Below are 22590 nucleotides of genomic sequence, written 5' to 3' on the forward strand. Positions count from 1 at the left end.
TTAATGGGTTGTCAATCATAAGCCTTAACAAATAACTGCTTTAAACATAGTGTTTATTCCCAATAGGCCAGCATAGTCATTCCACTTCAAAAGCAATACCACATAAGACGTGCAACAAATTAAAGGAAAAACCTAAACCTTTGACCCTTTCCTTACAGTGAGGGGTGGGAGTTAGTCAAACTTTTATAGGAGTTCTAAATTGGCTGCACGTGTGAGTGGCATACCCCGCCCCTCGCTCTCACCTAAAGTCAGCTATGATAGGATCCAGTTCTAACATGACCCTGGTTGGTGGTTAAGAAAGACAGATGTATGTTGAGAGCTGATGTTTTAAGTTGGCGCTCTGCAAAAACCAAATCACAAAATTAGTGAATAACCTTTTAAAGGTTAAAGCTGTTTATTATAGAGACAGCTGGACTGAAGCTGTTCTGGCTCAACATGTTGCTAAGCACAGATTGGCAATTAATCAAATTATACTTTCAGTTATAATTTTGGCCTTTTTTCTGTTTGGTCTCACTGCTGTGTGGTATTTTGCACAGCACTGCTGATTGTGGAAGAATTGATCCAAAATGATGCTTTTTGTTGACAACTAAGACAAGAACCACCTAGGATCATGCATCTCAACTTTTCTTTAGGTCAAACAGGCTTTGGAATTAAGCCAGATTTAAAATCTGTTACAAACATGGCTTCTAACAATTACAAAACAAGGTAATGGACATAAAACTACTTTAGTGCACTTTTTGTTTGTGTTGTTCCTTTACAGCCGTGCACTTTCATCCCACTTTAAAACCCCAAACTCATTACTCATACCTACAGGCTGTGGCAGGTTTCATTGAAATCTCACTCTTGATCAACAAGAGTCGCAAAACCAAATCAGTTGTTTTGAAGCACTCATACAGGAAACAACAAATGCACAATGTTCCAAAACAAAAAAGAAAAAAAGCAAAACCAACAATCAAAGCTACTTTTGGCTGCTCCCTCATGAAGAAGTCACCACAGCTGGTAGCTTTGGCAGATTTTTTAAACCAGATGCCCTTCCTGACATAACCCCAAAGGGATTATTTGCGTCTCCTCTGATCTCAATACCGGCCTGGATGAATGTGATTTTAATTTTTGCCATAACCAAGCAGCCCTAGGTGAACCTGTGACTTCTATTCAGGTGTCCTAAGACATCTTAAGACAGTTATTGTGAATTTAATTGAATTTCTTTTGCCTGGACAAAATTCCACCAGTCTGATCCTAACTCCTAATGAAACACCAACTCCACCACTGCATTTTAAAAAATTAATATTTCATTTTTTAATTGAATTTGTTTTACAATTCAAGCAATCAGCTGTAAAAAAGACACATTTTTAAGTTCAATTTAACATGTAATTGTACCACCAATTGTACCATCAATTATTTGTTTCAATCAAGCTGTTGCTTCATGATGGCTTTTTCCTTTAATTTGTCACCCAGCAATTTTTCCCTTTTTTAAAATCACGTATTTAAACCATCCACTATAAATAGTGATTGAAATCATTAAGACCTCTTTTAAAAGTTCCCCGTAGCTTTGTAGTAATAACACTCCGTGTCAAGCTTCAGAGCATATCAGAAACAAAAATGTAAACATAAATCCAAATAAATTATTAACATTGAAAAGCAAGGTTGTGTTTTTCTTTTTCCTTGCAAAAGCAAAGTTACAAACTGGACAATCGATGCAGCTTACATCCAACCGTCTCAGCAGTGACTGTTTGAATCCTGAGGTGTCATCGTGTGACGGCAGCTTTGAGTACAGAGTTGGGCCACGATGAAAAGGCCAACATCATCTTCCTCTAGTGCACACACCTTGGTCTGTAAAAGCTGTCTGAGCGTGTGACTGTTCAGCCATCAGTGGCTAGGATCAGTACAGCGGCGAAGATGCCCACATTATGACCTATCAGCTTCATCTGGTTCCAGAACTCCACCTTACGAGTGTGGTGCCAGTAACCAATGTTACCATCGATGAGCAAGATAATAAGAGGGAGGATGGTGGCCAGGATCTGAGCAGCCAGGCGGATGTAGCAGCCGGAGAGGAAGGCCAGAGCCAGGACGCCGAACACCACCTCCAGCAGCATCAGAGTGACCTCTCCCCCAACGATGTGGTTCAGATAGACCTGCCTGTCCTCTTTGCTGTGCTGGAGGGAGTAAACCTAGTGGGGAGAAAATAGTACTGCAGTATTTGAACTAAAAACAAGGTTTGATCAAATAAACGTTACTCAGAAATTTATGGAATATTATTATTATTTCATATAAATTATTATCTGGTTTGTCGTACTTTATTTATTTCACAATGGCATTGAGTGAAAACAAAACTTAACAACACACTTAACAACCTAGGTCTGGGTCGTTGTGGCAGCTGTCTAAGCCAAGATTCCCACACTTGCCTCTCCCAGCCACCTATTTCAGCTCTCCTGGGAGGACACCAAGATTTCCCTAACAAGCTGAGAGACATTATCTCTCCAGTGTGTCTTAGATCTCCCCCTAGGTCTCCTCCTAGTAGGACATGCCCAAGACACATCACCTAGAAGATGTCCTAGTCAAACACCTGACTAGGACATCTTCTAGACATCAACTTGCTACTTTCAATGTGGAGGAGTAGTGGCTCTACTGAGCCCTGCATATTATTTAGCTCCTTACAAAGTAAAGACACCTTTCAGAAAGAGCTCATATTTCCACTGCTTGTATCCACAATCTTAATTCTTCTGTCACTACCCACAGCTCATGAACACAGAAAAGGAAAGGAAAGTAGATTGCTAAATAAACTGCTTTGCTTTCACACTCAGCCTCTCCCTCACTGAACACGCTGCACTTCTCCATGTGTCAATCTCCTGCTACACTCCCCCCTACTTGTGAGCAAGACCTGGAGATTCCTAATCTCCCCAAAGTGGCCTATAGCCCAACTAGCTCTAAAATATATACAAGTGAAATGTGTCTTACCATGCAAATGAGATAGACTCCCAGAAAAACTTGTCCAGTAGACTGCATGGATCTGCTGCGAGGCTTCTGTCTGTATACCTCCCCTGCGCCGCTGGCCAGAATCAGAAAGCCTCCAATAATGGCCAGCGCTCTGGAATACATTCGCACCTGCAGAGAAAAAGATTCAAACTGTCACAATCTGGGGTAAGTTCCTACCACAGTTGCTCTGATAAAGCAATCTACTCTGACTTGTAGTGGTGGCCCAGATCCAATTTCACCGCCATGTGTGACACAGATCTACTTTTGATTAATATCCCAAAGACTGATCCAGGCCATTGTTTGATTTAGTAGAAGTTTAACCTCCTGAAATTTATTACATTCAATGAGTATCAGACATAAACAAATATCTGCTCAAAAGTACTGGAGTTCATGTGTAGTGCAGAAAGACAGCCCAAAGATAAACATATCGAAGAACATATTACTGCATGTTGACACCATGCATGTTATATATTATCACTTCAGACTGGTGTCAGATATTACATTAAATAAAATCTGTCAGGCAATGGTGAGGCAGAAGATCTGCTATGGCAACCACTATAGGGCGCAGCCAAAAGATTATTCAGAGGGTCCTCGTAGGTTGTATTCATAGACAGGATTCTCCAGAAAGTGGGAGAACCAGCAGAATCCCGTCTCCAGTCTCTCCACAGAAAGAGACAATGATACAGTCATAACAAAAAAGAAAAATTTGGTTTTTCAAGTATTCTCTATCACAGACTAATTTATTCATTTTCCAAAGTACTTTTCAAACCAAACTCTTCCATTTCACCAATCTCTAACTAACACTCAGTGTTTGTTAGTGATTGCTTATTGAAAAACTTATTAATTATTGCTGTTCTACTTTTAGTAAACAATATAAATATAACAAAAAGCTGTCTTTTTTTTTGTTAGCTCAGGTAGCACATTCACTAAATAACACTAAAATCAAAGTTAATCTGTTTATTTGACAATTTAACTTATCTCTGTGAACAGAACTTACTTTTCTATCAAAGGACGTCACTCACCTTAAGCCATTCCCCATAATACACCTGCTCTCCAACGTATGATGCATAAGTACTGATGGCAAGCTGTACGGCAGCAGCCAAAGCAAACCACCGTCTCTTCACCCCAAATGACATGAAGCTGGCACAGATCACCGCAGCGCCCATGTCCACATACAGGTACGGTATGTGGATATCTGGCTTCCTGTAGATTGTTGGGAATTAAAAGCGTGTCAGTGGGTCCGTTTTTTCCCCCGCCTCAGAATAAACTTTTGTGTTACGTTATAGATTTACATTTATACATTTTCCGTGGAGCAGCTGTAATTACAGGATGGTTCAAAGGGGTGTGGTTGTCCACCACAGACTGAAAAATACACACCCAGTGTCAACACTGAAACGACGACCAAGAAAGAAAATTACAGCCTACCCTATCTAAAATTACAGACGAGGCCAAATATAACACGGCTTCTTAATTTAAACCATTTCTCCAGCCCATCAACTTTCGGCATGGGAGTAATTTCTGCAATTCAACTCACATTAGCTAGCAAGCACATTCCCACATTTAAGATAAAAGACAAAAGGTTGCTTCGTGTAACTTTATCCTTTACACTCAACTTTTTCAGCCATAACGACAATTTCCAGCTAATACTTCTCCAATAACATGTTTTAATATTTAGACTATTTTTTTCCCTCAAAGTTTGACTCGATCATAAAGTAGCAGGTTGTTAGCGCGTCAGCTAACTCGAGCTAGCGCTCTGTTCTTTCTTTGTTTACCTTTTCGAGTCCGCTCGTTCAGCAAAGAGCATCAGCATGCTGAAGCAGTTCCAAAATCCAAACCGGGTCAAAATAAACGCCCCCACTTGGCTTAGAAACCTCAACATCTGCTTCCTACTGGGACCCGCCATCGTTGCTGCTGCACATCTAATCGCCAGCGATACAGTATCGGATACATCATTAACTTCCGGGTAACAATATGTTCACGTGTCGAACTAAAAGCATATTTTTCAGCTATTATTTTGAAAAGATTTTTGTCCTGTCTTCCTATTGGCTGATGTGACAAATAGGTGGGTTGGGCCACCGGTGTGGACCAATCACTGTACTGGCGGGACAAAAGATATTCGACAGCCCCATCTGCAGGAAAAGATTCGTAATCACAGAAAGGAAATGACAGTTGACCTCAATTGCTCTAAGTAGAAAAGGCTTGGATTTCTTTCTTCTATTAAAAAAGATCGTCTTTTAATATAGATTCATTTTTAGTGAATTTAGTAAAGCATAAATAAATTTTTCTTCAATAAAACAAGAAAGATTAGGAGACATACTCAGGAGTTTGTCAAGTCATCTAGTATCCTGTACCAATAACTATGCAAAAATATTTGTAAATATTTTCTTTTCTTTTTATTGAAAAACTTAATTTGTATACACCCCCAAAAAGCGTGTATTTAATAGATTAACGCTGTTGCTTAAAAGCATCAACTATATATTGTATAGTTGTATAGTTTACACATATTAAATTTTTATTTTCAAAATATAAAAGCAAATATTTAGTGCGAGTCTTACTAAAATATTTATTTATACATAATACAGTAAATATTCTATATAACCTCTCTGGCTCTGATAAAAGCCTCAGTAATTTATATTGTCAATTTATCGGGCCCTGTTGCATCTTAAAGACCTCATAGTATCATATTATTCTTATAAAGCATTTGCTCTCTAATACTCTAAGACTGCTCTAATACTGTAGGGTCAGTAGCTTACAATATAAAGTGCCAGGAGGTAACTGCTGTTGTGAATTGTGCTACATAAATAAACTGAAAATTGAATTGAATATTTTTTGTTTTTACTCTTGATTGTGTATTGTACTAAGGCAGCTAAAATCAAGAATTAAAATGTCTTTAAACTTGATTCTGGTTTCATTCAATTACAATTATTTTTTTAAACTTTATACTTAATTTCCTACTTATAATTCATGTATTTTATGTGTAACTGTGGAATATAAATTAGCAGTTTGTTAAAACTCTTCCAATCCCATAAAAGGGTCACACCAGTGACGGCCATTCTCTTTAACAAGTGTTCATAACAAAAGAAATATTTCAAAAACAATAAAATAAATCGCCAAAGCCACCAGTGACAATAACAAATACCTGTAAATGACATTTAGCGCAACTGTTTTGCAGTAAAAGTGAACTCAAGGTGGGAAAAAAGCCTCTTCACAATGAAAAGGAGTGTTTCTACTCTGCTGATAATCCACAGTGAGGTTAATCTTGAGTAAATGAGACTAACCCAGATTCTGATCATGGCTTAGTGTGAGTCCCACTGAAGGTTTAGTGGAGGCTAATTAGCTTTCCATGTCTCTCAGATGAAATGTCAGTTGGAGGTGATGGGAACAAAGTGGTGAAAATGTTAATGCTTCCAGATTGAATGACGGCAGCTAAATGCTATCACTTTAAATGAAATGAATGGCTTTCAGTTAATGTTCAATATGTTGTTTTAATAAATGAATAAAGTACTGCCAGTAGAAAGCTGAACAAAAACACTTTACTCACCAAAATATGTTCTACAGAAACAGCAAGATCAGAAACCCTCCCTTATTGTTTTATGATGATCATCAATCTCACCCACCTTTGTATTTATTTTCACTTCTGTACCAAAGTAACTTATTTCCAAAGTAAAAATATTGTCACTACTTTAACTGAATTAACACTAACGATAACAGAAATATGGCAAAAATCCCCACTTACTCTTTACTGAAGCAGTACAGATATGAGGTATTGATTCAACTTCTTTACTCAGTTAAAAGTGAAAAAAAAATCTTACTTTTTTCTATACATTTCTCTTCTCTCTGCATTTCTCTATATGAGTCATGCAGATAAGCACAGATAACGGATAAACCAATAAGAAACAATGAGTCTAATGAGTCTGTCATGAATATGTAATGAATAATGATTCTGTAATAACTACACAGATTCCACGACACTCTATTTTGCAAGGCCAACCTAGAGTATATCTGTAATGAGTCTGTGGTACTTTATGTGACACAACTCTGTGCACTGTGTTGTTATTCCCAACTACCTGAAACCACAAATAGCAATTTAAACAAACAATAGTTTTGGGTAAAACCTCTTTGGGGGACAGATCACATGTTTCTCAGAGCATATCCTCTGCAGATCTGCTGTTCCCACATCTATCATTTCTATTTCCATGTCTCACTTTCTCCAGCATGGTGTCAACAAATTGAAAGGATCTGTGTTCCCTTGCCTTCCTCCTTCCTGTTTAGGGGTCACAGCTCCTGATTGTTTAATCTCATCACGAGGGATTGGTGACATCAGGCCCAATCCTGTGCCGACCTCATCTGAAAGCCAGCACCGGGGATCAGCTGGGATGAAGAGCAGTGGGGCAGCACAGATCAATCAGTGAGCAGAAACGATCGGACTGCAGTGAGGCACACAGTTGATGAGCTCTTAGGAGCCAGCATATTTCTCTGATTGTTGGGGACCCCGCCATTCAACAGGTAACGACAGACTGGTTTTTTTAAAATCTTTTTTTAAAACTGAGGATTCAAACCAAACTTTGACTATTAAAAAAATCTAAAGAGATTAGGATAGTTAGTAAAGTACACTTTTTCAATCTGTTGTGGCATTTAACATATTTTGAACTGTAATTTCTTCTCACAGCCAGGATGGCTCGGGATATGTCAGATAAGGAAATCTTGAAAATGGAGCTAGAACAGTTGAAGAAGGAAGTTAGCACACCTAGGACACCAGTAAGTGCCTCTTCTTTTAGCAGAATTAGCTTTAACTTTATCCACCAAAGGCTTTTGTATTAAAGCAAAGCAGAAAACATTTAATTGAGATTGATTTTAAATGACTTGTGCGACTTCCCTGATCTTCTTTGTTTTCATCTTTCCGATAATTAACAGGTGAATGCAAACTGTGCAGACACAATTGCTTTTGTGGAGGGACTGGCCCCGAATGATCCGCTGATTAAGGGTGTTCCCGATGACAAGAACCCTTACAAGGGAGACAAGGGCGGCTGCATAATAACATAGCACATAGAAATCCAAGGAAAAGTCTCACAGTTTTTTATGAGAGTTGGTTGCATTGCTGTGATATTCCTGTAGCCTTTGTGGATAAAATGTACAGTAGAAAGAAAACTGAAATCTGTAATGGATAATTCCATCATTGGATTTCTGTATGCACCTGTGGATATGAAAATATTTCTTTGTCAATTTATAATTAAATCCAAATAGCTGTGCAAAGCTTCAACCTGACGTAGCTGTTCTTGTTATTTATAAGACATAACACGTGATTTTTTTTGAGCTCCTACTGTACTTTAATCTCATTTTATCACACTGGTTAATATTAAATAGTGATAACTACTCACTGATTTGTGTCCAACATCCCTGACTGTAAGTCAACATCTCACCCATGTTACTGTGCAGAAGGGGGTCAAAGTCACAAGAGAGCCAGTACTACTAATCGGATTTCTTTGCTGTGGTAGAGTCAGTCACACGGGTCTGTTGACACGGAGCCGCTTCCTGTATCAAAGTCTTTAAGCTTATTCCACACTTTATCCTGACTTCCATTTTGAGCTCTCAATCCAATTAGTGACGCTTTCAGTGCTGGCATCAGGAAATACAATTAAAGAACTCAACATTTGGAAAACATCTGCTGGTCTTATAGCTTTTTTGAAGAGGTTTAATTTTTTCAATATTGTAAAACTATTATAATAACACAAAAGATAGATGATGGGGCTGCTGGGTACAGATCACAAATCAGAGTATAGAGACAGACACTAAAACAAATACAAAAAAGGAGCAAAAAGGGATTTTTGAAACATAACCTATAAATATATATAATTATCACATAATTTACCAGTAAATAGTAAACAAATTATTGCATGATGACTTGTTTATATAAGTGTTATTATAAAGAATAAGTAAGATAAAAAGATCAAAAGAAGAATCACTTTTAAATTGCACCAATTGTGAGTCTAATAAAGTTTTTGTTGTAATTTTAGTGTAATGTAAAATGGGGGAGTGAAAGCATTTTGAAAAGCCTAAACATTGCTGAACATCAAGTACAGGGTGTGGGGTAACTGGAGTTTTTCTGCCTATTATCTTACCAATCAGTCACTCCCTGCTTGGCTGGGTCTCAACTGATAAAACTGTTTAGTATTTTAAGTCTACAAACAGAGAAATCAACAGGTCAGCACGAGTGGAACCAAATTCAAATAAAACTGATAAACACATAGATTGTGTATAAAATATGGGAATAGCTTCTCAGTCTAAAATGTGAAACCTATGCAAAAGTGCCATAAACGTTTTTCCTTTCTAATGGCCAGTAGGGGGTAAATCTGGCACTTTAATACAGGTAGACTTATTTTTTTTAAGTCTAGTCAAGTCTGGTTATACAGTCCTAGACTGAGTTTATGGTCTGAATCTGTACTTACTAAAGACAATATGATATTTATTTGTAAATTTTTGTCACCATTAATGTCCAGATGGACAATAAATCAGCGTATACTCATGATTGTTTAAGCGTCACAGTTTTACAGTAACATCTGCCTTTCACTTGCAATGTTCGGTTTCAAAAAGCTAAAATCTCAGCAAATCAGCTACATTCATCTTGTATATGCTGTCTAGAAAGAAGAAAAAAAGATTTTAAGAGGTGAGGTGTGTATGAATCAACTGCCCGGTGACCCTCAGTAGAGTCTTCACCAGAGTCTGCAGTCAGAAGAGACCAGCAGCCGGGCTTGAGGGCTTGTGGGCTGGAGTGCAAGCTTCTTAAGTACAGCAACTCTAATAGCTGCTGCGGTTTACTTAGACCCACTCTGTCCTATCGATCTTTCTGAGTTAACATCAATCATTTCTTCTTCTTAACCATCAATGTGTCTTTAAGTCTCCATTCCTATAGGACTGCTGAAAGATGATTCATTTGAAATATGATTAATTTATTTTTATTAACTGGCTACATACCACAGGCTTTTGAGGTGGTGACAATAAAGCCATTACTTAAAAAGGCCTTACCTGATCCATCTGTGTAAGCTAACTATAGAACAATTTCTATCCTTCTTTGCATTTCAAAAATTCTTAAAAGAGTAGTTTTAAAACGGTAAGCGTATCATTTGCAAAGAAATGGTTGAAAAGCTTCGATCAGGATTTTGAGCACACCGTAGCACAAAAACAGCAGCAATACTTTTTACATTATGCTTCCCTGAAGTAATATTATTAGAAAACACTGCACATATTTTCATTGGTATTTCAGTTGTTAACTAGATTCACCTGTATTTCTAATGCTATAACAACTCTTAATGTCTTAAACCCACAAGATTTACTCAGCCTGCTGAACTGTAAAGGCATAAAACATGACACATGCATATAAAGTCATAATGCAACTTGTCCATAGTGTATTATCTTAATTGCCTTATCAGATTACAGATATTCAGAATTACTCTAATGTATATGGGCTTCCTGTGAGTGTTTTGGTTGCAGTAACAAAATGGGATGTTACCTTTAAATCACCACCTGTTATGGGAATCTGGCTTTGGCTTTATGAGTTTTGTAAAGAGTTCGAATATGGAAGCAGTCTTCGTGCTTTTTTGACCAAGAAGGGTTGTAAGCCTGGAATGTTTATTACAAGTTATCTGCTGTGGTCACAGGATGCTGTTCGAACACTGTGTTATAAAAAAAGATCACCATATACTGATGTACAGGTGTATCTGAAAGAAAAGGTAAGCTTGACAGAGCAAAATCTCACAAGTCTCCATTACACATCTCACAAGTGTTACAGGCTGAAGTTTGATAGCTCAACAGGCAATGGACCCAACCCCAGCATTACACAAAACCATCAAGATGTAGCAGTTATTTACATCTGCATTTAATATTAAAAAATCCACTTTAAGTTCAAGGCTACATTTCTGTCTGCCACAATTTCAAATTCCTTTCGACCATAATAGCAACTTGTTGCTTCATTGTGGTTCACCCTATCTGTGGCTGCAGATTAAATCTGTAGCTCAAAGTCGACTGAACGAATGTGTAACTTGAGTGCAAAGTTCATGAGTGGATTACGTTAAGAAAACTAGATCAGCTAGTAATCCATATATAGCTTCTTTTAAGAGAAATATAACATAGGTGCAGCAGGTCTACTTTCAGTGTTATTAGACTCATTTTCTTCAGTCTTGTAAGAAGTCTGACTCTTATATTCACCAGTAATGATTCTTAAAATGCTAAAGTTTACTGAAGCAAGTTCCTTCAGATGCACTGTTGTAAAAACATAAAATTGGACATGAAGTCCAAGAAGACTTCAATACAATATTATCTAAATTGTCTTATCAGATACGAGCAATTACAACTATCTCTATCTAGATTTGCTGTGAACGCTCTAGATTGACCGAATGCAGTTTATGCAATAAAATGGGTTATTAATTTGAAATTAATATCTTTAGTATTTATTCTTTAAAACAACTGGCATTCAGATTCCCCTACACAGTTTCAGTATCTTTAACATAAAAAAACAACTCCTAAATTAGACCAGTTCCAATTTTCCTTTGATGTTTTTGTCTGTGCCCTAAATGAGTGCTCAGCAAAAAAAGCACTATACACCATCGTTATTGTAATCTGTTATCACAGGAAAAATGGGCCTTTCATCACTTTATCTTTACTGCTCGTCATAACACATATATCACTTCATAGCAATCTCTTGCCCTTTTTCCCCAGACCTTTGGCATTCAGCACGATAAAAGGTGCCTCATCAGGGAGGCGAGTGTTTAGATCACACCTGGAGTTGCTGCCGTGTACAATCCTGCTGCAGATTGAGATCCAGAATCAGCGATTTGACAGTCTCTGAGATGTGGCTCTTGATTTTCTTAGTCTGCCTGCTCATATGTGCAGGTAGCATATACTGGTACCTGTTTGGGAAACCGAGCCCCTTCTCGCTGGACTCAGTCAGACCGCCTGCACCACGGGAGTTTGATCAGAAGAAGCGCGACAAAGTCATCAAGCAAGGTAAAATGACTGCAGGTGAAAAGAGCTGCATGCAGCATCAGAATAAAGCTGTTCCTGGATAGTCAGAATTCCTGGATAATTAGCCCATAAACAACTTTTTATTTTTATTATATCACTTCAAGGTATTATGGCCTAACTTAAAAAAAGTCAGTGAGTCATTCATACAGGAAGAACGAATTAAAACCTTTCTTCAAAAAGTTCAACTTAAGGGTGTGATTATTATATTATATTCCTCTTTTTATACAATAATTTTTAACAAATAAAGAGTTTTTCACATGAGCAGTTCTATATTATATCTATCTATTTTGTATGTAAAGTGTTACATTTAAGCCAAATTATAAAAAGCAAAAAATATTCAAAAGCTTAACTGTTAAAAATAAGTTAAACAAAAATGAAAACACATTCTGTTATTAATAAACCATATAATTAAATACGTAAAATCGCCACATGGGGGCAGCACGTCGGTTAACACTGGTGCAAACTGTTGCCTCGCATTAAGAAGATTCCTGGTTTGTGCTCTAGCTATAGTGGGCTTCCTCTCACAGTCCAAAAACAAGCCTGTGAATTTAATTGGTGATTCTGAATTGGACATGGATGCTAGAAGGATATAGAATAAAGCACTGTATGAAAGCACGCAGTATTTTAGTGCACTAAAATTCCAGTTTCCATGTTAAGCAAAGTCACTATGACTTTAAAAACCTTTACTTTGCATTGAACAGCGTTTTCCGTGACACCAGTCTGATGAGGTAACGATTTTTTTTAAAAGAGATGTTTATCGTTAAATAAATAAATAGATAATGAATATAGATATCTGAAATGAATTTGCTATAGTCATTATAAGTGCTGATACTGTTATCTAAATGATCTCAGAGATGAGAAAACTATCACTAAATACAGCGACTGTTTTTCCATGTCTGTTTTATCTTAATTAGGTTACAGTTATTGCTAATGGGAAAACACAGATACCAGTTCAATGCACACAAGAGAAGTGTGCAGAATAACCTTCAGCCTGTATTATGTAACACAGGTTGTGAAAGATGCATTTTGACGCCTCAGTTTCAGCACTTGGACAAGATAAAATTTATAATGGACTTTTATGATAACGATGTGAACTGGAACAAAAATCTTTAGTAGGTTAACGCCACCATCTGTATGTTTCTGTGCAGGTTTCAGTCTTGACAAAGTGCCCAAGAACCTGGATGTCATTGTCATCGGCAGTGGTATTGGTGGTCTGACGGCTGGAGCCACACTGGCCAAAGCAGGAAAGAAAGTGCTGGTGCTGGAGCAACATGACCAGGCCGGAGGCTGCTGCCACACTTACATAGAGAAAGGCTTCGAGTTTGATGTCGGTGAGAAATCTTATATGACGGACACATAAGTATCACTCTTTTTAAGGAACTGTTACATTTTCCACAACAGTAATTTGGAGAATCATTAGAGATTCATGCTAACAGCTTGAATTACATAAAAAATAACTGACACAGAAAGAATAATGATACAACTAAAGCAATAAGCTGATGATAATTTGGTCTGTCTAGGGTGACAGCTGCTTTTTCAGAGAAAGAGCAAATAAAGGCACGTCACTTAGCCATCGTAACCCTACAGTCCTAAAAATCATTCTTTTCTATCTAAAACTGTTCCTTCATCTTCAGGGCTTCACTACATTGGCCAGCTCCATGAGAACAGTCTGCTGCGTATCGCCTTTGACCAGATCTCAGAGGGCCAGCTGGAGTTTCACCAGCTCGATCAACATTTTGACACCATTCAAATCGGCCTGGGCAACGAAAAACGAGAGTACACGATCTACTCTGGGAAAACTGAGATGAAAGCTCACCTGATGAAGCAGTTTCCTGATGACACAGAAGCCATTGACAAGTTCTTTAAAATCATGAAGGTGCTGTTGTTATTTGATCACTTTTACACACATATTTCAGTCTCAACTGTCGGAAGCCTTAAAAATAAAATGCTTACAAATTCCCCTGGTTTTTCAACAGATATCAGCTAAGAAGACGCACTATCTGGCAACTCTCAAGCTTATCCCGCAGTGGGTGTCTTTATTCCTGCTGAAGTCAGGCATTGCAGACCTCATCTCTCCAGTTTTCTGCCTCTCTGGCACATGTGCAACAGATTTTGTGAACACCCTGACCAGCAACAAGGATCTCCATACCATCTTTTCTTACTTTTTCTATGGTATGTACTCAAAACGTTATCACCAAAACAGAAAACATGTCATCTAGAAGTCAAAATTTAAGGTTGTTATATCAAAATCTTGAGTCAGGTATCTCAAAATTTCAACTTAACTCCAAACTGAAAAAAAGCTTGATTTTGAGTTAAGTTGAAAATTGTTCCGTATCATGAGACACACAACAAAACAATACAAACAAAAAAAGAGAGAGAGACACATACACAAGCCTTGCTATGTTAAATCAATACCAACAGTAATGTCTTGCCACATCACAGAAGTGTAGATCCAATGTGTCCCGAAGATGGGTGGGAGCTTGATCTAAACTCTTGGGTTTCCCATTAGTTTTTAGAAATCATACACTGTATATTTGGTAAATATCTGGGACAAGTTAAAAGAGAAAACCATCATAAGGTGTCTGGAATCAGGTGTTGGGACACCAGTTAACAGAAGATCTTTTTTGATGGTCGAGAGCAGTTAAAAAAAATAAAAGCTCTCATCAAGGCTCTAATGGGTAAAAGCGTCATAGCATATGATTTACATCAGTCCTTGAGATGGACATAGTTACTCCGAAATTGTGTTGATTTGCAGTGACACTTCTAGGTAAGGAAAGTAGAGGCTGTAATATTATCAGAGGCCCACAATGAACATATGTAGACAACAAACCCTGAGACAAATATAAAAAGTTACTGTGCGCAATATGTATTGTATAATAGAGGTATGCAATTCATCAACTTTTAAAAAATTCAGGTATAGTTTTGGCTTCCAGCAATTAATCAAACAAGAAAATAAAGAAAAAATAACAAATATTGTGCCTCATTCTGTTTTGCAGTAATTTCCTGCCTTTCCTGCTGTTGCCCCTGTAAAAAAAGGCCAATTTCATCCCTTGTGGCAGATTTAGTTATTCTTTGTGTACATAGGTGTGCCACCAAAGGACTCCAGTGTCCTGATAAATGCCCTCATGATTCATCACTACAAACGAGGAGCGTACTACCCTAAAGGCGGGGCCAGTGAGATTCCTTTCCACATCATTCGCACCATTCAGAAATATGGAGGAAACTGCCTGGTGAGAGCTCCTGTCTCCCAGATCCTGGTTGATGAAGAGGGAGCTGCTTATGGTGAGAGCAGAATCCACCTCATTTTTAAAATCAGTGTAAGGTTAAGATATTGTCAAGTCAATAGTGTGTGTTTGTTTGTGATAGGTGTAAAGGTGAGGAAAGGTCAAGAGGAAGTGGAAATTCATGCACCTGTGGTGGTTTCAAACTGTGGAATCTTCAACACCTTCCAGAAACTTCTACCCCCTGAGATTCAAGCCAAACCAGGTGAGAAACTAAAGTTGGCCAGAGCGACAAATGCAAGTGAAGTGAAGACGATACAAGGTGATAAATAATGTCTAAATAATGTTTCTATATTATAGATATTCAGCAACGACTGAACATGATGAAACATGGCAGAGGGTCATTGTTAGTCTTCTCTGGCTTTGATGGAACAAAGGAGGAACTGGGCCTCGTTTCCACTAATTTCTGGCTGTTCAAAGACAATGATATGGACAAGTCGTGAGTATTGCAGAGCACTGATTGCAAAGAAGAGGAAGGCAGCATTAACCAACCACAAGGGGGTGCTGCCGTATCAGAATAAACAAGAAAATCTCTTCAACACAAGCCTGCTCAAGTCTCACACATTTTTATAGATCCAATCTTTTTTCAGAACAAAGAAAAAACACCATAGCTGTTAGATTATGCTAAATATTTTATGTAAATAAACACAGTATATGGCTTATGATGCTGTTTTTTTAAAGTTAAAGGTCCTTTCTTGTTCGCTGTATAGAGCAGAAGATCAGTCATGTTCATCTCCTTTCGTCTGTGTTTTGTCCACTCTCCGTGTGCTCTATTTTCCCTCTTTTCTTCTTATTCCCTTACCCACCCAACCGGCCATGCTTGAGCCTTGTTTTGCTGGAGATTTCTTCCTGTTAAAAGGGAGTTTTTCCTTCCCACTGTTGCCTAGTGCTTGCTCATAGGGAGTCACTTGATTGTTAGGACTTTCTCCAGGTGAGGTGACTGTTGATGACTGGTACTACCTAAATAAACCTTAATTTAATTGAAACATAGAGTTGCTCTTTATGAGACTTATGATTTGTATTTTTTTATTTTTTATTTTAGGATGGAGGACTTCTTTGCATTGAGCAGAGAGGAAGCACCTGATAACATCCCCATGATGTTCATCACAGTACCATCTTCTAAAGACCCTGAAGCCAAGATAAGACATCCTGGTACACATATTAATAACAATTACTCACTGTTTCTACAGTTTCCAAAGGATATTTGGATATTTTGAATGAGGATTAAAATGCTCCATACTCTCAAGACTCTTTGCAAGCTTTGCATGACTCACATTTCAAAATAAGTAACACTGTCTGAAACAAGCTGTTTTAGCTCCCTTCCCCCTTTCTTTAAGCCATCCTTCTTCTGATTGGCTGGCTCGATGACCATATAAGGACATCCTCTCTGTTTGATACTATACAAAGCCAGGAGAAGAAAAAACCTGTCAAAAACTGGGCATTGAGGGCAGTCTGAGATCTCAGCTTTTGGATTACATGGCTTACATGAACATATGTTGACCTCAAAATTTTAAACATTGAGCACCTTTGTAGCAGTATTTAGCTTTAAAATAAAATATATCCTTTTGCATATTTTATACAATCTCACACAGAACTGAAAGTCCACATGAATTAAGAGTGGTGACTTGCTGTTCATTTCTACAGGAAAATCCTGCATGACAATACTCATCATGGTTAACTATGAATGGTTTGAGCAATGGAAAGACACTACTGTGCGTAAAAGGGGTGATGAATACTACAACTACAAAATGAGATTTGCTAAAAACCTCTTTGACTGGGCCTGCACTGTGTTCCCTAAAATTAAAGACAAGGTAGGATCCATATGCTGTCAGCATATGTTAAATTTAATTAAAAATTATACTTTTAAGCAAAAAAGAAACAAATCAAAAGCTATTGGTAATGTATACAAACTATTAATGCTTGTTTGTTGACATCAAGCGGAAAGGGTTTTGTTAAATCTGCATGTGTTGTGTTTTTCAGTTGGTTTTTCAGGATGTGGCGACGCCACTGACAAACATGCACTACCTGGGTGCTCAGCATGGAGCCATGTACTCCGCTGAGCATAACCTGGAACGTTTCCATGCTCAGGCCGTAGCCAAAAACAGATGCAACACCCCAGTTAAGAACCTCTACATTTCAGGTATGAAAATATGGATTTTCTGCTAAAATTCATCTGCAAGAATTTAAATCCTATCAATTAGGTTTTAGGATAGATTAAAGGAACAATATGAGGATTGTATTCATTGTTCGTTTTTCTAAGGGTACATAGATATATTCCCAATCATAAAATTATTATGAATCAGCTAGAAATCAAACCAAGCGTTTCTGGTTTAGTAGTTAGCTTTATGAGTATTGACAAGACTTTAATGTATTTCACTTCTCAGTTTCATAAATAAATAATCAATTTCATAAATGAAAGGTAGAAACAGCGACACTGAGCTGTGAGCAACTTTATACACAAAAGTGACCCATGGTTCTCAAATTCCCTAAAACAATGCATACAGATTTACTGTACAGCAAAGTTTAACCAATCTTAAACTGTTGCTGTGATATATCAGAATGTAAGCTGTTTCCTAGATAACTGAATAATAAAACTTGATTTAAGCTGAAGGAAATACTACTTTTATAGAGAATATAATGCTCTTAAGTTTATCTTTTTTCAGGCTTAATGATGAGCTGTTCTTTGAAAAAGCATAATAACTGCACTTGGTCCCAAGATTATCTGGTTCTTGAAAACCATCATCTTATTTGTGGCACTGGGAAATTGGCTTTTGAGTATAGTGTTTACAGCTATCTGCAGAAGCTTGTAAAATTAGATAGGCTAATCCCTTTTAATCAATATAAGTCCCTTTTTGGTGGACAATGTACAGCGTGAATGCATACATTTTCTTGGAACTGGCATTTTTCATGCTGATGTCCTTGCCTTCTTGGTATTATGTATATGATAACTTTATGGGCTTTTATTGCTTTATTGTATTTTCATGCACTCAGCGGCTTTTCCTGTTTAAATGAAAGGTTTGGGAGGAGGTGGGAGGATAGTAATTGACTAAGATAATGCTTTTAAACATGACAGTTTACTTTCGCTGTATCTGTTAGCAGCAAATAAGTCGCCTTTTGCTGGTTGACTACACTGGTGCTATGAAAAACATGATCATAAAAAAGTCCCAAAGCAGAGATGGATACATTATTTTAGAAGCTTCAGAAGAAAGAACACACCACTTTGAATCTATCCTCCAAGTAGTGTCTCATACAGAGGTATGCATGTGTGGCTGTGTGTTCCAGGCCAAGATGTGTTCAGCTGTGGGATAGCTGGTGCTCTGCATGGCGGACTCCTCTGTGCCTGTGCTGTGTTGGATCGCATTATCTACATTGACTTGCTCCTCCTCAAGATGAAGCTGAAGAGAAGGAAAGCCAGAGAACTGGCAAAGCTGGCGCAGAAGAAACTCCAGTGAAATTGCTCTCTTCTTCCCCTGCAGCACAAAAACGGAACTACACAAATAGGGTACAACAGGACCCTGAAATATTGTGGGAAGCTCACGAGAACACAACACTTGTTTAAATTCTCAAATCATAATTTTTTTGATGGACAGGATGCCTTGTTTTTATTAAGGGAAATAATCCACTTGCAATGAAGACTCAAATTTAAATAGATTTTTGTTTTTTTGTTTGAAATGATCATTATAACTGTGGCAGATACTAAAATAAAGGCTGTAGCCTGCTGGTTGACTCATAAAAATTCAGAGTTTTTGCATCACATCCATTTCTCACCTTGTTTGGCTTTAAGGTTTTCATAGATGCTAATCACAAATTATCTTAACAATACATTTAATAATCCATCAGGTACTTACAGATGTTTTCACTTGTGGCTGTTGTGCTGTTAACAAATACTGAAAGCAATTTTTAAGAAAACTGCAATGCTGTAATATTTAAATTAATATTTCTTAGGGGTGGGGATGGTTTTATGAGAAATGTGTATATATTCGTACTTTTTTGTGTGCACATAAAACAAAGATGCAGGATTTTCACAAATTACCATATCAATCTTTCAACAATAATTTTTTTATAGTGTCATGTCAAAAAGTGTATTATTTTTGCTGTTTATTTAAAGATAATTTACAGGTGAACTGAGATTATAAGGCCCCTGTGGGTTTAGTTGCCACCTATGTTGTTCTGACCTGACTTCTAACCCTCGTTTTGTTTGTTTAACTGCTGAAATCAAACATATGAGGGGAAACCTCAGACTTCCTGCAGCAAGTGAACATTTCCTCAGTAAACGGTGGGCAGATTGGTTGACAAGCTGTGGTTTGTAGAGGACGACTGGGGGGATCCGAGGAGAAGAATGTCCCCTCTGTCCAGGCAGACGGTGGTATGTCAGCACCTCTCTCCCTCCCTGTTAGCCTCCAATCCCTCTGCTCTACAAACCCTGGATAGGCTCCTGCTGCAGCTAAAGTTACAGTAAAAAAGCTGCAAGCTTTACTATCTTTCAGACAATGCTTTAGAATAAAAAGGGCCAAAATTAAATTCAAGGAATGAGGAGCTAATTATACTGACTGTGTCTGGCTGGAACTTCAGTACACCAAAACTTGTAATTACCATGGCATGATAAAGTGCACAACATCCCCCGAAATAACTATTACTTTCCTACTCTGAGTTCTGACTGACTCACAGACCAACTTAAATTCAGTTTTGCCCTTTTTTCAGTTCAGGATTCAAGTTAACTCATCCTTTTTTTTCTAGTGACGTGGCTTCATGGGAGTCAGCCTGTCGGATGGTTGGCCCGTCCATTAATTTGCACCAGCCTGAACTACTGGATGCAGCTCAAGGTGCCCAGAGAAAGACTCTTCCAAGAGTGTACATTGTTGTTTTGAATGACAAAAACCACTGCACTGAAACATGTTTATGTCCCCTTGATTATTTTGTCCAACATGACCTAATTTACATAAACCTAAACTATACCTCATGACCTATAAAAGTAATTAAATGTCCATCAATCTATGCTATACTTTTTTTTCCTTACTAATATGCTAAACTGGCAGCCTTTGTAACATTACACCTGCAAGCTGCATGTTCTCCCTGTGCTAGTGCAGGTTTCTCTCAGGACCTCCAGGTTCTCCTGCAATGAAAATCTCAGTTAGTGCTGCCTACGCATGGTTAAATCTCAAACCCAACCCTGAAACTAAAGTTGGTGTTCTTGTCTTCTTTAATACCAATACAGATTACTTTATTTGGAGGTTTTACAGTTCCAGCAATTCTAATAATTTAAACCTACTTTCAACTTATCACAAGTAAAAGTTTGTTCCTGTGTAAATCCAAAAAGTAAATAACAGAGAACAAAAACTAAAGGGGTTATTTCCTCTCAGTTTTCACTAAAAATACAACCACATTCTGAAAAGAAAATTATGTGACCTAAAGTGGGCAGATCATAGGAGAAATTTTAGGTTTTCTTGACCAGCACAAGCACCACCTCAACCCCCTTTCTCCTTTTTCCTCTCACAGACGGCTCCCACATGTTTAGACATGCTCTTGCATCAGGAGAGGCCCAGAGGGTCAAATTTTAACAAAAGCAGTCCGTTCTTTCCACTGCTTTGACTACTCTGCAGATCTACACCGTTAAATGAGTGCCGCTGTGATTGACTGGCAGTCCAGCGACACAACCACCTTAAGAAAAAAAGAAAAAGCATTTGCATAAAACAGACAGCAAACTTGCAAACACTGAAGCAGCAGGCTTGGCTCAGCGAGTAGTCATGTTACCAGGCTCTCGTTTCTGTGCTTCAGCCAGATTTTCTTCTTTTCCAGATGTTGGAGCTCCTCCCTGCTGGCCGGCCACAGCCTCCCACAGCTTGCACTCAGCCAGCAACCACAGCTGCTACCAATATGAGAACTCTGAGAAGAAAGTTTTAGGCGACACAGAGGAGAGGAAGACCCAGTCTGAAGTTTGCACTTAGGATCAGACTGGGCTTAAAGGCAAGAGCAGGTGAAAAAAAAGAGCCAGCTGAGTTAGGGTCACTCCTACTTTACTAACCCATCATAGTTGATGTTCTTTAAACTTAGCTGTAATATGTAAACCCTTTTTTTCACCCTCTAGTATTTAAAAACAAAACTTTCAGCTGTTTTCCTGCTTTGCAAAGATCATAAACTTCTTCTGTGATTTCGATAAAACGCTGATGTTTGGGGCCAACTCTCTGTTGAGCTAAATGGAAAATCTAAGGAAAATGGCAGCTTCCCCAACTCACTTTCGTCTGCATGAAAATCCTTCCACAATCTGAAACTAGTTGTTATGTCTTTACACTTAGAGCTCAAACAAGTTTTGAATGTTAATTGTTTGCATGAATTATTTCAGGGTTTGCCTTATTCAGAATAAACTTACTGCATAACCTTGACTGTCTTTCAGGTTTTAAATCTACATTTATTTGTGAGAAGTATGTAAACATAATATGAGCTTAATCATTTTTAAAGTCTCAGTTTAAGGTGGTTCAACAATGGTTTTGAACCAAAGCAGTAAATCTCAGGACAGCTGCTGAACAATGAACTTTCCATGTTGGCTAATTACCAAAATCCTTTCACACTCTCAGTTTTCCTTTTACTTGTACTAAAACATTGCCTATGGTTGCATTGAAATCAAGAAACTAACTACCAGACTGCACTAGACATGCATGCTAGCTGTTTTCTACAGTCATTGGTTAAAGTGCCTAAAACTGCAGTTCCTTCAAGGCCACTTGAAGCTAGCTCCAAAAGTGAATCAATAAATGCCACATTAAAATACCCTATTTTACCCCCATATCTCACTTTGACACAAGTGCATCTCACCAAATTTGGACACTTCTCAGACCAAAAACCAAACATTTAGGCTTTAAAATCTAGACTCCAGAAACGAATATGTGAAAACGAATATGTGACATCATGATGGTACGTCTTCCTTTTATATACAGGTTATGATAATATCAGGTAGGCAGTGCATACTTCACGCACAATTTCATTTTGTGGATTTAAATTCAGCCCAACACCTTCTTTTTTTAAACTCACAAAAATTCTGCTTCCCAGACTACCAGCAGAAATGAATGTGTCTTGGCAGGCCTATACTTTCCCTTTTCATCTGTTTGATATATTTGATGTAAGACTGCTGCATGTTTGGAGCTTGGCTGGGAGAGAGAGCAAGAGAGAACAGGGAACAGAGAGGAAACAGGCCCAAGTGATAGAGGGGCCCAAAGACAGGAGAACACTGGACGCTAACTTTGTATATATATCTCTTTTTTTTATGAAAGGCTAATTTTGGGTATTCATCCAGTGCACTTTTTAAAGTCAAGTGTCTATTACTGTA

At 37.9% G+C, this 22590-nt stretch overlaps 3 protein-coding genes across 4 annotated transcripts; 2 read left to right on the top strand and 1 right to left on the bottom strand.

Annotated features, from left to right (window-relative positions):
• Positions 1 to 36: 36 nt before the first annotated feature.
• Positions 37 to 4942, bottom strand: tmem101 (transmembrane protein 101). Its single transcript, XM_003453409.5, has 4 exons — positions 4746 to 4942; positions 3996 to 4176; positions 2956 to 3102; positions 37 to 2168 (listed from the first exon to the last, which is right to left on the bottom strand). Exons 1-4 carry the CDS (start codon positions 4874 to 4876, stop codon positions 1860 to 1862), a joined length of 768 nt encoding a protein of 255 aa, XP_003453457.1. The 5' UTR covers positions 4877 to 4942; the 3' UTR covers positions 37 to 1859.
• Positions 4943 to 7324: 2382 nt separating this feature from the next.
• Positions 7325 to 8632, top strand: gngt2b (guanine nucleotide binding protein (G protein), gamma transducing activity polypeptide 2b). Its single transcript, XM_003453382.4, has 3 exons — positions 7325 to 7479; positions 7643 to 7731; positions 7888 to 8632. Exons 2-3 carry the CDS (start codon positions 7648 to 7650, stop codon positions 8014 to 8016), a joined length of 213 nt encoding a protein of 70 aa, XP_003453430.1. The 5' UTR covers positions 7325 to 7479; positions 7643 to 7647; the 3' UTR covers positions 8017 to 8632.
• Positions 8633 to 11703: 3071 nt separating this feature from the next.
• si:ch1073-13h15.3 (putative all-trans-retinol 13,14-reductase) lies at positions 11704 to 21648 on the top strand. 2 transcript variants are annotated; one of them, XR_003221477.1, is made up of 12 exons: positions 11704 to 11973; positions 13140 to 13322; positions 13626 to 13867; positions 13968 to 14163; positions 15076 to 15273; positions 15358 to 15477; positions 15573 to 15711; positions 16315 to 16424; positions 16917 to 17083; positions 17253 to 17412; positions 18555 to 20095; positions 21069 to 21648. XR_003221477.1 is itself a non-coding variant. In XM_003453383.4 (11 exons), exons 1-11 carry the CDS (start codon positions 11817 to 11819, stop codon positions 18722 to 18724), a joined length of 1842 nt encoding a protein of 613 aa, XP_003453431.1. In that variant the 5' UTR covers positions 11704 to 11816; the 3' UTR covers positions 18725 to 21648. The 2 variants fall into 2 exon arrangements, 1 of the variants encoding a protein (XP_003453431.1); XM_003453383.4 differs by having other exon boundaries at positions 18555 to 21648.
• Positions 21649 to 22590: the final 942 nt, after the last annotated feature.

This window comes from Oreochromis niloticus, linkage group LG8 (genome assembly GCF_001858045.2).
Source record: "Oreochromis niloticus isolate F11D_XX linkage group LG8, O_niloticus_UMD_NMBU, whole genome shotgun sequence".
Classification (NCBI taxonomy): domain Eukaryota; kingdom Metazoa; phylum Chordata; class Actinopteri; order Cichliformes; family Cichlidae; genus Oreochromis; species Oreochromis niloticus.

Coding starts and splice junctions, on each gene's coding strand:
- tmem101 (XM_003453409.5), bottom strand. CDS start 4,876: ATGGCGGGTCCCAGTAGGAAGCAGATGTTGAGGTTTCTAAGCCAAGTG. Junction 4,177..4,745: donor GAACGAGCGGACTCGAAAAG/GTAAACAAAGAA, acceptor AACAATCTACAG/GAAGCCAGATATCCACATAC. Junction 3,103..3,995: donor ATTATGGGGAATGGCTTAAG/GTGAGTGACGTC, acceptor TTTTCTCTGCAG/GTGCGAATGTATTCCAGAGC.
- gngt2b (XM_003453382.4), top strand. CDS start 7,648: ATGGCTCGGGATATGTCAGATAAGGAAATCTTGAAAATGGAGCTAGAA. Junction 7,732..7,887: donor TTAGCACACCTAGGACACCA/GTAAGTGCCTCT, acceptor GATAATTAACAG/GTGAATGCAAACTGTGCAGA.
- si:ch1073-13h15.3 (XM_003453383.4), top strand. CDS start 11,817: ATGTGGCTCTTGATTTTCTTAGTCTGCCTGCTCATATGTGCAGGTAGC. Junction 15,478..15,572: donor TGAGATTCAAGCCAAACCAG/GTGAGAAACTAA, acceptor TCTATATTATAG/ATATTCAGCAACGACTGAAC. Junction 17,084..17,252: donor TCCCTAAAATTAAAGACAAG/GTAGGATCCATA, acceptor TGTGTTTTTCAG/TTGGTTTTTCAGGATGTGGC.